The following is a 15,904-nucleotide window of genomic DNA, read 5'->3' as shown; positions in this document are numbered from 1 at the left end:
AGGGCTTCCCTGGTGGCGCAGTGGTTGAGAATCCACCTGCCAGCGCAGGGGACACGGGTTTGAGCCCTGGTCCGGGAAGATCCCACATGCCACGGAGCAACTAAGACCGTGCGCCACAACTACTGAGCCTGCGCCCTACAGCCCGTGAACCACAACTACTGAAGTCCACACACCTAGACCCTGTGCTCAACAACAAAGAGAAGCCACCACAATGAGAAGCCCACGCACTGCAACGAAGAGTAGCCCCCGCTCGCCACAACTGGAGAAAGCCCGCGCACAGCAACGAGGAGCCTATGCAGCCAAAAATAAATAAATACATAAATAAATCTATTTTAAAAAAAAAAAGCAATGAGAAGAGGTGCGACTGTACTGATGGGTCAGATTTGGGGGCGGGGGAGATGGGAAGTGGGTTCCAAGCTGGAAGGACCATGTGGACATAGGCGGTGACAGTGGGTTATGACCGATGCAGAGCATGTCAGCTGAGAAGTATTCAGAGAGAAGGTGGAGGGGGGGAGGGGTTGCCAGGTTGACGTGATCGGATTTCATTAAGAGGGAACAATTCTTGGGGAAGTTCCAGATGAAACAAAGTATAATCTTCTCTCTGTTTACATAGTGGTTGCTTTCGAAAAAAAGAAGTCAGCATATATTAATACCCTGCAAAAAAAAGATGTTCTGTTTATGTGCAAGACAAGAGTTCTTTACTAGGCTCAGATAACTTAGAAGCAGGTTTTTACCTACCCGCCCCCATGAATGTCTAGTGGAACTGGGGACCCAGGGTACTTTCTCATTGCGCAGGACCATCCAATAGCGCATTGCTGGCCGCTGCCCAGAAATGCCAGGGGTGCCCCCCAATCTGTCCCTGGAGATTTCCAACATACACTCCCCTCCCCCGGGATGGGGGTGCTGCCCTGTTGAGGACCACTCAGAACCCGTCTCTAATTGTTCGGTGCCCAACTGGGGCGCACTCGTTGGAAACCTGCTGGCCCACATCTCACCTCCGCTCTGGTTGCAGGTTCCATGCAGGTGATGAACAAGACACGGCGCATCATGGAGCAGGGCGGGGCGCACTTCATCAATGCCTTCGTGACCACGCCCATGTGCTGCCCCTCGCGCTCCTCCATCCTCACCGGGAAGTACGTGCACAACCACAACACCTACACCAACAATGAGAACTGCTCCTCGCGCTCCTGGCAGGCGCAGCACGAGAGCCGCACCTTTGCCGTGTACCTCAACAGCACGGGCTACCGGACAGGTGAGGGAGCCAGGCTGCCACGGGCGGGCACACGAGTGGGCTGGGAACCTCCGACGTGGTACCCGGTGTCCTGCCTCGGACCACTGTCTTTCCCACTGTGGTCCCTGTACTGCGAGGGGTCCCTGTAGTGCGTGAACAACTTTCTTTTAATTTAAAAGTTGTGCGTTGACTTCTAGATGTGTTCGAAAAATACAGATTTATTTGCCTACAGGAGTGATAGAAGAAAAACATTGGGGTGGGGGATGGAGAGGAGTGTATGTGGGGACCGTGGCCACTCTACAGACGGCAAGGGACTGTTTGTCTACACTTGAGCGTCTACACCGCCCAAGGTGCTCTGTCCCTCCTGCAGTGGGTGCCCGCAGTGTTGGTTGCATCCTGGGTGGAGAGCGAGCAGGGTGTCCTGTCTCTTTATCCTGCAGGAGGTACTTTGGTGCGTTCTGAAGACTCACCTGCCAGGCTGGTTGCCTGAGGCAGAGGCACAATTACAGTCACGTATCTGCAGCACCACTGCAAAATCCTCCAAACTCAATGAAACTTGCTCTAATTTAGAAAAATAAACACTCCTCACCTTGGGTAAGGAGCCAAGGCAGTTGTGAAATCAGATACTGTGGCTTGAATGTTGTAACCCTGGGAAGTTGTGTTCAAGTGACAAGGGGCTTGTTTGGGTAGGAGTGACATGAGAGAAGGACGGATACCCCCCTGAGCTGTGGGTTCAGGGCGCTGAAGCCGTCCTGGAAGCTGGGCAGCTGCCCCTCACGTACACGGTGTGGCTGGCGTGGGCACATCGGGGTGAGGAGCACGCTGGTGAGGTGTGTCGTCTTGCAGACTGTTTCCACTGCCAGAATCACCCAGCGAGCGGGCCCTGCTGAGAGAACTAGGAAGGCCTCAGTCCTATACACATGACCCCGTTGGTTCCGGGGTCTCTGCAGAAAGCCACATGAGTCAGAGTTTACCTCAGGCCATCACCCATCTGGTTGCAGAGACCTGGGTATAGATGGAGGAAGCAGGACAGACCATGGCACCTACTGAAAGCGGCATCTGCCACTCAGGTCCGGGTAATTATAGCTATTCGTGCTCAGGGTTGCCAACCTTCAAATATTTCTAATCTGAATTCTTGGCCAAAATCTGCTGATTTTAAAAAATATTGGCAAAACTCTTGTTTTGTTTTGTTTTGTTTTGTTTTGTTTTGTTAATACACAGTGTGGACCCACAAAGAAAACATGTCTGAGGGCTGTGAGACCCACTTTTAGAACCTCTAGCTGAAAGGTCTGTGTAGAAGCCTTTAGCTTTGGATGCCAAAGGAACAGTAAGGACCCTAAAAGTGTACTCATCAACCCCCCACATTTGACAGCTAGGGCAACTGCAGCCCAGAAAAGAGACTTGCTCATAGTCATAAAAGCAGGTGCTTGTGGCATAATGAAAATGGAAACCAAGACCGTAGGACTTCAAAGGGAGTATGGATGTTGTTACATCCATCAAATTGAAAGGAAACCTATATCCTGCAATATCTTAGGGGCTCACGATAGGGTCCAAAGCCTGGTGTTTCAGAATCATGTAGCTGGCACAAGGGAAGGAGCCATCTTTCAGGATTTAACATTTCTTCAAAATTGATTTCCGTAAATTTTGTCCTTGAATTTAAACAAATCACCAAAAAGCGCTTTCCCCAAAGAATTGCTTTCATCCAACTATGCTTAACTATTATACCCTCAGTGAAGACTGGGAGTGTAATGCCAAGTATAAATTGCCATACATAGAACATTTATGTTTTTTGTAAAACTGTCCCTGAGAATTTTATTCGTTACGTTTAGAATGGCCCTCTCTACAAGGAACTCTGTTCTAACCTGACTTTGAGGACTCAGGACCCTGAAAATGTCTGTTTACTGTGATGAACTTATGTGCTCTTGTCATTAAAGAACAAGAGCTATGTACTCTGTATACTTTCCCTTTTTGCCCTGGTAGTTAGGAAGCTCAGATTTGAGTTTTATTTCATTCTCTTTTATGGCTGAGTAACATTCCATTGTGTGTGTGTGTGTGTGTGTGTGTGTGTGTGTGTACCCACACACACCACATCTTCTTTATCCATTCATCTGTCAATGGAAATTTGAGTTTTATATTAAGCCACTGCTTAAAGTGAAAATATGACCAGTTATGCTGGTCATTGTAGGTTGATTGAGAAAAATAACAGAAAACTATAATGAATTCAAAGTCCCTTTTAGATTAACTTGATTTGTATGACTCACATTAGAATAATTAGACTCATATTAGAATAATAACTTTTTAGCTCCCCAGGGAACAATGGTCAACTGTTCTTACCAGGTCTTTGGACACATTCAACCCTGCATTCTCATGAGTGTCTAGGGCAACTGATTGGATTGGATTGAAGTTTTTTGGCTGTGTGTGAGAGACCCAAGAGAGCAGTCATTTATTATTCTCTCAACTAAAAGTCTGTGCTGCTTTGATGGACCTGCCCATGAATTGATCAGAGACTCAACCATTTGCTTTTCTTTTTTTTTTTTTTCTGAGGCATAATTGGCATATAACATTATAATAGTTTCAGATGTACGACATGATGAGTCAATATTTGTATATATTGCAAAAGGATAACCACAATAAGTCTAGTTAACATCTGTCATCATACATAGTTACAAAGGTCTGTGTGTGTGTGATGAGAATTTTTAAGATCTACTCTCTCAGCAACTTTCAAATATACACATAATATTATTAATTGTAGTCACTATGCTGTACATTATAGCCCCATGACTTATTTATTTCATAACTGGAATTCTGTACCTTTTGCCCCTCTTAACTCATTTCACCCACCCGCTACCTCCCACCTCTGGCAACCACCAATCTGTTCTGTGTATCTATGAGTCGACTTTGTTTTAGATTCCGTATATAAGTGATAATCATATGGTAATTGTCTTTCTCTGTCTGACTTATTTCACTTAGCATGATACCGTCAAGGTCCATCCGTGTTGTTGCACATGGCAAGATTTCCTTCTTTTTCATGGCTGAATAGTATTCCAGTGTGTGTGTGTGTGTACCACATTTTCTTTATTCTTGCATCTATTGAGGACACTTAGGTTGTTTCCATATCTTGGCTATTGTAAATAATGCTGCAATTAATATGGGGGTGCCGATATCTTTTCAAGTTAGTATTTTCATTTTCTTCAGATAGATACTCAGAGGCGGAATCGCAGGATCCTACGGTAGTTTTATTTTCAATCTTTGAGGAACCTCCATACTGTTTTCCATAATGGCTATTCCAATTTACATTCCCACCAACAGTGAACAAGGGTTTCCTTTTCTCTAAATCTTTGCCAACATTGTTATTCTTTGCCTTTTTGATAATAGGCATTCTAACAGGTGTGAGATGGTATCTCACTGTGGGTTTTTTGGGGGGGTTTTGTTTTGTTTTGTTTTGCAGTACGCGGGCCTCTCACTGTTGTGGCCTCTCCTGTTGCGGAGCACAGGCTCCGGACGCGCAGGCTCAGCGGCCATGGCTCACGGGCCCAGCCGCTCCACTGCATGTGGGATCTTCCCGGACCGGGGCACGAACCCGTGTCCCCTGCATCGGCAGGCGGACTCTCAACCACTGTGCCACCAGGGAAGCCCTCATTGTGGTTTTGATTTGCATCTCCCTGATGATTAATGATGTGAAGCATCTTTTGATGTACCTGTTGACCATCTGTATATCTTCTCTGCAAAAATGCCTATGCAGATCTGTTGCCCATTTTTGAAATTGGATTGTTTGGTTTTTTTCTATTGAGTTGCATCAGTTTTTTATATATTTTGGAAATTAATTCCTTATCAGATGTATGAGCTGCAAATATTTTCTCTTATTTGGTAGGTTTTCTTTTCATTTTGTTGTGCACAATGTTCCTTTACTGTGCAGAAGCTTTTTAGTCGTCCCATTTATTTCCTTTTGCTTTTATTGCCTTTGTTTTTGGTGTCAAATCCAAAAAAAATCATTGCCAAGATCCATGTCAAATGATGATTTCAGGTCTTATGTTCAAGTCTTTAATCTGTTTTGAGTTAACCTTTGTCTATGGTGTAAGATAGTGGTTCAGTTTCTTTCACATGTGGCTGTCCATTTTTCCCAGTTCCATTTATTAAAGAGACTGTCCTTTCCCCATCATACATTCTTAGCTCCTCTGTCATAAATTAATTGACCATATATGTGTGGGTTTATTTCTGGGCTCTCTATTCTGTTTCATCGATCTATGTCTGTTTTTATGCCAGCACCATACTGTTTTGATTACTACTGCTTTGTAATACAGTTTGAAATCAGGGAGCATGATGCCTCCAGCTTTGTTCTTCTTTCTCAAGATTGCTTTGGCTCTCTGGGGTCTTTTGTGGTTCCATGCAAACTTTAGGATTGTTTTTTCTGTTTCTGTGAAAAATGCCATTGGAAATTTAATAGGGATTGCACTGAATCTGTAGATTGCTTTGGATAGTACGGACATTTTAACAGTATTAATTCTTCCAGTCCATGAGCATGGAATACCTTTCCATTTATTTGTGTCTTCTTCTATTTCTTTCATTAATTAATGTCTTATAGTTTTCAGTGTACAAGTCTTTCACTCCCTTGGTTAAGTTTATTCCAGATATTTTATTCTTTTTGATGCGGTTGTACATGGGACTGTTTTCTTAATTTACCTTCCTGATAGTTTGTTTTTAGTATATAAAAACACAACAGATTTTTGTGTATTGATTTTGTATCTTGCAGCTTTACTGAATTAATTTTTTCTAACAGTTTTTTGGTGGAGTCTTAAGGGTTTTCTATGTATAATGTCATGTCACCTGCAAATAGTTAGAGTTTTGCTTCTTCCTTCATGATTTGGATGCTTTTTCTTTCTTTTTCTTGCCTAATTGCTCTGGCTAGGACTTCCAATACTATGTCAAATAAAAGTGTTGAGAGTGGGCACCCTTGTCTTGTTCCTGATTTTAGAGGAAAAGTTTTCAGCTTATCACTTGAATATGATGTTAGCTATGGGCTTGTCATGTATGGCCTTTATTATGTTGAGGTATGTTCCCTCTTTAGTCACTTTTTTTTTTTAACATCTTTATTGGGGTATAATTGCTTTACAATGGTGTGTTAGTTTCTGCTTTATAACAGAGTGAGTCAGTTATACATATATATATGTTCCCATATCTCTTCCCTCTTTGTCTCCCTCCCTCCCACCCTCCCTATCCCACCCCTCCAGACAGCCACAAAGAACCGAGCCGGTTTCCCTGTGCCATGCGGCTGCTTCCCACTGGCTATCTACCTTACGTTTGTTAGTATATATATGTCCATGTCTCTCTCTCGCCCTAACACACCTCACCCTTCCCCCTCCCCATATCCTCAAGTCTGTTCTCCAGTAGGTCTCTGTCTTTATTCCTGTTTTACCCCTAGGTTCTTCATAACATTTTTTTTTCTTAAATTCCATATATATGTGTTAGCATACGGTATTTGTCCTTCTCTTTCTGACTTACTTCACTCTGTATGACAGACTCTAGATCTATCCACCTCATTACAAATAGCTCAATTTCGTTTCTTTTTATGGCTGAGTAATATTCCATTGTATATATGTGCCACATCTTCTTTATCCATTCATCCGACGACGGGCACTTAGGTTGTTTCCATCTCCGGGCTATTGTAAATAGAGCTGCAATGAACATTTTGGTACATGACTCTTTCTGAATTCTGGTTTCCTCAGGGTATATACCTAGTAGTGGGATTGCTGGGTCATATGGTAGTTCTATTTGTAGTTTTTTAAGGAACCTCCATACTGTTCTCCATAGTGGCTGAACCAATTCACATTCCCACCAGCAGTGCAAGAGTGTTCCCTTTTCTCCACACCCTCTCCAGCATTTATTGTTTCTAGATTTTTTGATGATGGCCATTCTGACTGGTGTGAGATGATATCTCATTGTAGTTTTGATTTGCATTTCTCTAATGATTAATGATGTTGAGCATTCTTTCATGTGTTTGTTGGCAGTCTGTATATCTTCTTTGGAGAAATGTCTATTTAGGTCTTCTGCCCATTTTTGGATTGGGTTGTTTATTTTTTTGTTATTGAGCTGCATGAGCTGCCTGTAAATTTTAGAGATTAATCCTTTGTCAGTTGATTCATTTGCAAATATTTTCTCCCATTCTGAGGGCTGTCTTTTGGTCTTGTTTATGGTTTCCTTTGCTGTGCAAAAGCTTTGAAGTTTCATTAGGTCCCATTTGTTTATTTTTGTTTTTATCTCCATTACTCTAGGAGATGGGTCAAGAAGGATCTTGCTGTGATTTATGTCATAGAGTGTTCTGCCTATGTTTTCCTCTAAGAGTTTGATAGTTTCTGGCCTTACATTTAGGTCTTTAATCCATTTTGAGCTTATTTTTGTGTATGGTGTTAGGGAGTGATCTAATCTCATACTTTTACATGTACCTGTCCAATTTTCCCAGCACCACTTATTGAAGAGGCTGTCCTTTCTCCACTGTATATTCCTGCCACCTTTATCAAAGATAAGGTGACCATATGTGCATGGGTTTATCTCTGGGCTTTCTATCCTATTCCATTGATCTATCTTTCTGTTTTTGTGCCAGTACCATACTGTCTTGATTACTGTAGCTTTGTAGTATAGTCTGAAGTCAGGCAGCCTGATTCCTCCAGCTCCATTTTTTGTTCTCAAGATTGCTTTGGCTATTCGGGGTCTTTTGTGTTTCCATACAAATTGTGAAATTTTTTGTTCTAGTTCTGTGAAAAATGCCAGTGGTAGTTTGATAGGGATTGCATTGAATCTATAGATTGCTTTGGGAAGTAGAGTCATTTTCACAATGTTGATTCTTCCAATCCAAGAACATGGTATATCTCGCCATCTGTTTGTATCATCTTTAATTTCTTTCATCAGTGTCTTATAATTTTCTGTATACAGGTCTTTTGTCTCCTTAGGTAGGTTAGATATTAGATATCTAGATATTTTATTTATTCTATTTATCTATCTATTCTATTTATCTATTTATCTATTCTATTTATCTATCTATTCTATTTATTTTATTTATTTTATTTCTAGATATCTAGATATCTAGATATTAGATAATTCATTGATTAGCTCTAGTAGTTTTCTGGTAGCATCTTTAGGATTCTCTATGTATAGTATCATGTCATCTGCAAACAGTGACAGCTTTACTTCTTCTTTTCCGATTTGGATTCCTTTTATTTCCTTTTCTTCTCTGATTGCTGTGGCTAAAACTTCCAAAACTATGTTGAATAAGAGTGGTGAGAGTGGGCAACCTTGTCTTGTTCCTGACCTTAGTGGAAATGCTTTCAGTTTTTCGCCATTGAGGATGATGTTGGCTGTGGGCTTGTCATATACGGCCTTTATTATATTGAGGAAAGTTCCCTCTACACCTACTTTCTGCAGGGTTTTTATCATAAATGGGTGTTGAATTTTGTCAAAAGCTTTCTCTGCATCTATTGAGATGATCATATGGTTTTTCTCCTTCAATTTGTTAATATGGTTAATCACATTGATAGATTTGCGTATATTGAAGAATCCTTGCATTCCTGGAATAAACCCCACTTGATCATGGTGTATGATCCTTTTAATGTGCTGTTGGATTCTGTTTGCTAGTATTTTGTTGAGGATTTTTGCATCTATGTTCATCAGTGATATTGGCCTGTAGTTTTCTTTCTTTGTGACATCCTTGTCTGGTTTTGGTATCAAGGTGATGGTGGCCTCGTAGAATGAGTTTGGGAGTGTTCCTCCCTCTGCTATATTTTGGAAGAGTTTGAGAAGGATAGGTGTTAGCTCTTCTCTAAATGTTTGATAGAATTCGCCTGTGAAGCCATCTGGTCCTGGGCTTTTGTTTGTTGGAAGATTTTTAATCACAGTTTCAATTTCAGTGCTTGTGATTGGTCTGTTCATATTTTCTATTTCTTCCTGATTCAGTCTTGGCAGTTTGTGCATTTCTAAGAATTTGTCCATTTCTTCCAGATTGTCCATTTTATTGGCATAGAGTTGCTTGTAGTAATCCCTCATGATTTTTTTTATTTCTGCAGTGTCAGTTGTTACTTCTCCTTTTTCATTTCTAATTCTATTGATTTGAGTCTTCTCCCTTTTTTTCTTGATGAGTCTGGCTAATGGTTTATCAATTTTGTTTATCTTCTCAAAGAACCAGCTTTTAGTTTTATTGATCTTTGCTATTGTTTCCTTCATTTCTTTTTCATTTATTTCTGATCTGATTTTTATGATTTCTTTCCTTCTGCTAACTCTGGGGTTTTTTTGTTCTTCTTTCTCTAATTGCTTGAGGTGCAAGGTTAGGTTGTTTATTCGAGATGTTTCCTGCTTCTTAAGGTGGGCTTGTATTGCTATAAACTTCCCTCTTAGAACTGCTTTTGCTGCATCCCATAGGTTTTGGGTCGTTGTATCTCCATTGTCATTTGTTTCTAGGTATTTTTTAATTTCCTCTTTGATTTCTTCAGTGATCACTTCGTTATTAAGTAGTGTATTGTTTAGCCTCCATGTGTTTGTATTTTTTACAGATCTTTTCCTATAATTGATATCTAGTCTCATGGCGTTGTGGTCGGAAAAGATACTTGATACAATTTCAATTTTCTTAAATTTACCAAGGCTTGATTTGTGACCCAAGATATGATCTATCCTGGAGAATGTTCCATGAGCACTTGAGAAAAATGTGTATTCTGTTGTTTTTGGATGGAGTGTCCTATAAATATCAATTAAGTCCATCTTGTTTAATGTATCATTTAAAGCTTGTGTTTCCTTATTTATTTTCATTTTGGATGATCTGTCCATTGGTGAAAGTGGGGTGTTGAAGTCCCCTACTATGAATGTGTTACTGTCGATTTCCCCTTTTATGGCTGCTAGTTTTTGCCTTATGTATTGAGGTGCTCCTATGTTGGGTGCATAAATATTTACAATTGTTATATCTTCTTCTTGGATCGATCCCTTAATCATTATGTAGTGTCCTTCTTTGTCTCTTCTGATAGTCCTTATTTTAAAGTCTATTTTGTCTGATATGAGAATTGCTACTCCAGCTTTCTTTTGGTTTCCATTTGCATGGAATATCTTTTTCCATCCCCTTACTTTCAGTCTGTATGTGTCTCTAGGTCTGAAGTGGGTCTCTTGTAGACAGCATATATATGGGTCTTGTTTTTGTATCCATTCAGCCAATCTGTGTCTTTTGGTGGGAGCATTTAGTCCATTTACATTTAAGGTAATTATCGATATGTATGTTCCTATTCCCATTTTCTAAATTGTTTTGGGTTCGTTATTATAGGACTTTTCCTTCTCTTGTGTTTTTGTCTAGAGAAGTTCCTTTAGCATTTGTTGTAAAGCTGGTTTGGTGGTGCTGAACTCTCTCAGCTTTTGCTTGTCTGTAAAGGTTTTAATTTCTCCATCAAATCTGAATGAGATCCTTGCTGGGTAGAGTAATCTTGGTTGCAGGTTTTTCTCCTTCATCACTTTCAGTATGTCCTGCCACTCCCTTCTGGCTTGTAGAGTTTCTGCTGAGAGATCAGCTGTTAACCTTATGGGGATTCCCTTGTGTGTTATTTGTTGTTTTTCCCTTGCTGCTTTTAATATGCTTTCTTTGTATTTAGTTTTTGACAGTTTGATTAATATGTGTCTTGGCGTATTTCTCCTTGAATTTATCCTGTATGGGACTCTCTGTGCTTCCTGGACTTGATTAACGATTTCCTTTCCCATATTAGGGAAGTTTTCAACTATAATCTCTTCAAATATTTTCTCAGTCCCTTTCTTTTTCTCTTCTTCTTCTGGAACCCCTATAATTCGAATGTTGGTGCGTTTAATGTTGTCCCAGAGGTCTCTGAGACTGTCCTCAGTTCTTTTCATTCTTTTTTCTTTATTCTGCTCTGCAGTAGTTATTTCCACTATTTTATCTTCCAGGTCACTTATCCGTTCTTCTGCCTCATTTATTCTGCTATTGATCCCATCTAGAGTATTTTTCATTTCATTTATTGTGTTGTTCATCATTGTCTGTTTCATCTTTATTTCTTCTAGGTCCTTGTTAACTGCTTCTTGCATTTTGTCCATTCTATTTCCAAGATTTTGGATCATCTTTACTATCATTATTCTGAACTCTTTTTCAGGTAGACTGCCTATTTCCTCTTCATTTGTTAGGTCTGGTGGGTTTTTATCCTGCTCCTTCATCTGCTGTGTGTTTTTCTGTCTTCTCATTTTGCTTATCTTACTGTGATTGGGTTCACCTTTTTGCAGGCTGCAAGTTCGTAGCTCCCGTTGTTTTTGATGTCTGTCTCCAGTGGCTAAGGTTGGTTCAGTGGGTTGTGTAGGCTTCCTGGTGGAGGGGACTAGTGGCTGTGTTGTGGTGTATGAGGCTAGATCTTGTCTCTCTAGTGGGCAGGTCCACGTCTGGTGGTGTGTTTTGGGGTGTCTGTGGACTTATTATGATTTTAGGCAGCCTCTCTGCTAGTGGGTGGGGTTGTGTTCCTGTTTTGCTATATGGTTGGCATAGGTTGTCCAGCACTGTAGCTTGCTGGTCGTTGAGTGAAGCTGGGTGCTGGTGTTGAGATGGAGATCTCTGGGAGATTTTCGCCGTTTGATATTATGTGGGGCTGGGAGGTCTCTTCTTGACGAGTGTTCTGAAGTTGGCTCTCCCACCTCAGAGGCAGAGTCCTGACTCCTGGCTGGAGCAGCAAGAGCCTTTCATCCACTCGGCTCAGAATAAAAGGGAGAGAAAGTAGAGAGAATTAGTAGAAGTAGGAGGAAATAGGAAAGAAAGAAAGAAAGAAAGAAAGAAAGGAGGGAAGGAAGGAAGGAGGGAAGGAAGAAAGAAAGAAAGAAGAAAAGAAAGGAAGAAGGCAAGAAGGAAAGAAAGGAGGGAGGGAGGGAGGAGGGAAGGAAGGAAGGAATGAGGGAAGGAAGGAAAAAATACAGAAAGAAAGAAGATACAGTAAAATAAAATAAAGTATAATAAAGTTATTGAATTAAAAAAATAATTATTTAGAGAAAAAAAAAAAGGGAAGGATAGAACCTTAGGACAAATGGTGGAAGCAAAGTTATAGAGACAAAATCTTACATAGAAGCATACACATATACCCTCACAAAAAGAGGTAAAGTGGAAAAAATCATAAAACTTGCTCTCCAAGTCCACCTCCTCAATTTGGGACGATTCGTTGTCTCAAAAAGGGAAGGAAGGAAGGAAAGATAGAAAGAAGGTAAAGTATAATAGAGTTCTTTAAATTAAAATTAATTATTAAGAAAAAAATTTAAAAAAAAAAAAGATCGGATAGAACGCTGGGACAAATGGTGGAAGCAAACCTATACAGACAAGATCTCACACAGAAGCATACACATACACATTCACAAAAAGAGGAAAAGGGGAAAAAATCATAGATCTTGCTCTAGAAGTCCGCCTCCTCAATTTGGGATGATTCGCTGTCTATTCATGTATTCCACAGAGGCAGGGTACATCAAATTGATTGTGTAGCTTTAATCCGCTGTTTCTGAGGCTGCTGGGAGAGATTTCCCTTTTTCTTCTTTGTTCTCACAGCTCACAGGGGCTCAGCTTTCGATTTGGCCCTGCCTCTGCGTGTAGGTCGCTGGAGGGCGTCTGTTTTTTGCTCAGACAGGACGGGGTTAAAGGAGCCGCTGACTCGGGGGCTCTGGCGCACTCAGGCCGGGGGCAGGGAGGGGCACGGAGTGCGGGGCGGGCCTGCGGCGGCAGAAGTCGGCGTGACGTTGCAGCAGCCTGAGGCCCGCCGTGTGTTCTCCCTGAGAAATTGTCCCTGGGTCCCGGGAACCTGGCAGTGGCGGGCTGCACAGGCTCCCCGGAAGAGGGGTGGGGGCAGTGACCTGTGCTCGCACACAGGCCCCTTGGTGGCGGCAGCAGCAGCCTTAGCGTCTCCCGCCCGTTTCTGGTTTCCGAGCTTTTAGCCGCGGCTCGCGGCCGTCTCGAGTCCGCGCTTTTACCCGCGGCTCGTGCCCGTCTCTGGGGTCCGCGCTTTTAGCCGCGGCTCGCGCCCGTTTCTGGAGTTCCTTTAGGCAGCGCTCTTAAAACCCCTCTCCTCCGCACCAGGAAACACAGAGGCAAGAAAAGGTCTCTTGCCTCTTGGGTAGGTCCAGACTTTTCCCCGGACTCCCTCCCGGCTAGCCGTGGCGCACTAACCCCTTCGGGCTACGTTCAAGCCGCCAACCCCAGTCCTCTCCCTGAGCTCCGCACCCCTGTTGCTGTGCTGTCCTCCGCGGCCCCGAAGCTCCCCGCTCCGCCTCCCGCAGTCTCTGCCCGCGAAGGGGCTTCCTAGTGTGTGGAGACCTTTCCTCCTTCACAGCTCCCTCCCACTGGTGCAGGTCCCGTCCCTATTCTTTTGTCTCTGTTTTTAATTAATTTTTTCTTTTGCCCTACCCAGGTACGTGGGGAGTTTCTTGCCTTTTGGGAGGTCTGAGGTCTTCTGCCAGCATTCAGTAGGTGTTCTGTAGGAGTTGTTCCGCATGTAGATGTATTTCTGGTGTATTTGTGGGGAGGAAGGTGATCTCCGCGTCTTACTCCTCCGCCATCTTTCCACCGCCCTCTTTAGTCACTTTTTTGAGAGTTTTCCTCATAAATGGATGTTGAATTTTGTCAAATGCTTTTTCTGCATCTGTTGAGGTGATTTTTATCTTTCATTTTTTTAATGTGCTGTATACATTGATTGGGGGATGGTGAACCATCCTTGCATTCCTAGAATAAATCCCATCTGAACATGGTATACGATCCTTTTACTGTATTGTTGAATTCAGTTTGCCAATATTTTGTTGAAGATTTTTGCATTCTGTGTTCATCAGAGATATTGACCTATAATTTTCTTTACTTGTGGTGTCCTTGGCTGGTTTTGGTATCAGGGTAATGCCGACCTCATAAGATGAGTATGGAGGTATTCCCTCCTGTTCTATTTTTTGGAAGAGTTTGGCAAGGATTGATATTAATTCTTCTTTGAATTTTTGGTAGAATTCACCTGTAAAGCTGTCTAGTACTGGACATTTATATTTGGGGAAGTTTTTGATTATTGATTCAGTCTCCTTTCTAGTAATTGGTCTGTTCATATTTTCTCTTTCTTCATCAGTCAGTGTTGGTAGGTTGTATGTTTTTAGGAATTTCTCTAGCTTGTCAAATTTATTGGCATATAATTGTTCGTAGTAGTCTCTTATGATCCTTTGTACTTCTGTGGTATCAGTTGTAACGTCTCCCTTTTTGTTTCTGATTTTATTTATTTGAGTCCTCTCCCTTTTTTTCCTGGTTGGGTCTAGCTAAAGGTTTATCAGTTTTGTTTATCTTTTCAAAGAACCAGTTTGTAGTTTCATTGATCTTTTCCATTGTCTTTTTAGTCTCTGTATTTCATTTATTTCTGCTCTGATCTCTATTATTTTTTTCCTTCTACTAACTTTGGGCTTTGTTCTTTTTCTGGTTCCTTGAAGTGTAATATTAGGTTATTTATTTGAGATTTTTCTTATTTCTTGATGTAGGCATTTGTCACAAGGAACTTCCCTCTTAGAACTTCTTTCGCTGCATCCCATATGTTTTGGTATGTTGTATTTCCGTTTTCATTTGCCTCAAGGTTTTTTTTTTCTCTTTTGATTTCTTTGACCAATTGGTTGTCCAGTAGCATGCTGTTAATCTCCACGTATTTGTGAATTTTCCAGTTTTCTTCTTGTAATTGATTTCTAGTTTCATACCATTGTAGTTGGAAAAGATGCTTGATATGATTTCAATTTTCTTAAATTTATTAAGACGTGTTTTGTGGCCTAACATATGATCTATCCTGGAGAATATTTCATGTGCACTTGTAAAGAATGTATATTCTGTTGATTTTGGATGGAATGTTCTGTACACGTGTGCTAAGTCTATCTGATCAACGTATAGTTTAAGACCTATGTTTCCTTATTGATTTTCTGTCTGGATGATCTATCCATTGATGAAAGCGGGGTAATAAAGTCCCCCACTATTATTCTATTGCTGTCTATTTCTCCCTTTGGGTCTGTTAATATTTGCTTTATATGTTTAGGTGCTCTTAAATTGGTTAGAGACTCAACTGCTTTCTGTTTCTCCTTATTTCCCACTGATGAGAACCAAGTCACATGAGCACACGTGATTGCAGAGGAAACTAGGGAATGTAGCCTTTATTCTGGGTGGCCGTTTGCCCAGCTCAAAATTCTATTACTCTGGGAGAAGAAGACATGGATACTGAGGGAAGATTAAAGTCACAACCTCAATAATGGTTCTTAGTCCATTTGTGTACGTGATACCCTTTTGAATACAGGAGGTTAGCTGGAACTGTGGAAGACTGGACCCAGAAAACTGTTCCTTAAGTGGACCAGCAGTTCATGTAAATAGTGCTTTTAATGTATTTAATTAGGTATTTTATCTTGAAAAAGTGAAACTACACAGTTTGAAAAATAACTTTATTCTGTGTTATATTCTAATAGCATTTAACAACGGTTAGGTTATAATTGTGCCGAATGGGGCTTCCCTGGGGGCGCAGTGGTTGAGAGTCCGCCTGCCGATGCAGGGGACGCGGGTTCGTGCCCCGGTCCGGGAGGACCCCACATGCCGCGAAGCGGCTGGGCCCGTGAGCCACGGCCGCTGGACCTGCGCGTCCAGAGCCTGTGCTCCGCAACGGGAGAGGCCACAGCAGTGAGAGGCCC

The 15,904-nt window shown here is 41.6% G+C and overlaps 1 protein-coding gene across 2 annotated transcripts in view; it reads left to right on the top strand.

Moving 5' to 3' along the window:
• The window catches only part of SULF2 (sulfatase 2), a 116,268-nt gene that overhangs the window by 15,793 nt on the left and 84,571 nt on the right, over positions 1 to 15,904 (top strand). For both annotated transcript variants that reach the window (XM_007446936.1, XM_007446935.1), the window contains exon 2: positions 1,013 to 1,252. In XM_007446936.1, coding sequence (XP_007446998.1) covers positions 1,013 to 1,252 — 240 coding nt within the window. The remainder of the gene's footprint in view (positions 1 to 1,012; positions 1,253 to 15,904) is intronic.

Source organism: Lipotes vexillifer, unplaced genomic scaffold (genome assembly GCF_000442215.2).
Source record: "Lipotes vexillifer unplaced genomic scaffold, Lipotes_vexillifer_v1.1 scaffold565, whole genome shotgun sequence".
NCBI lineage: Eukaryota > Metazoa > Chordata > Mammalia > Artiodactyla > Lipotidae > Lipotes > Lipotes vexillifer.
Note: the sequence above shows the minus strand (reverse complement) of the source record. Positions and strands in the feature narration are given on the sequence as shown.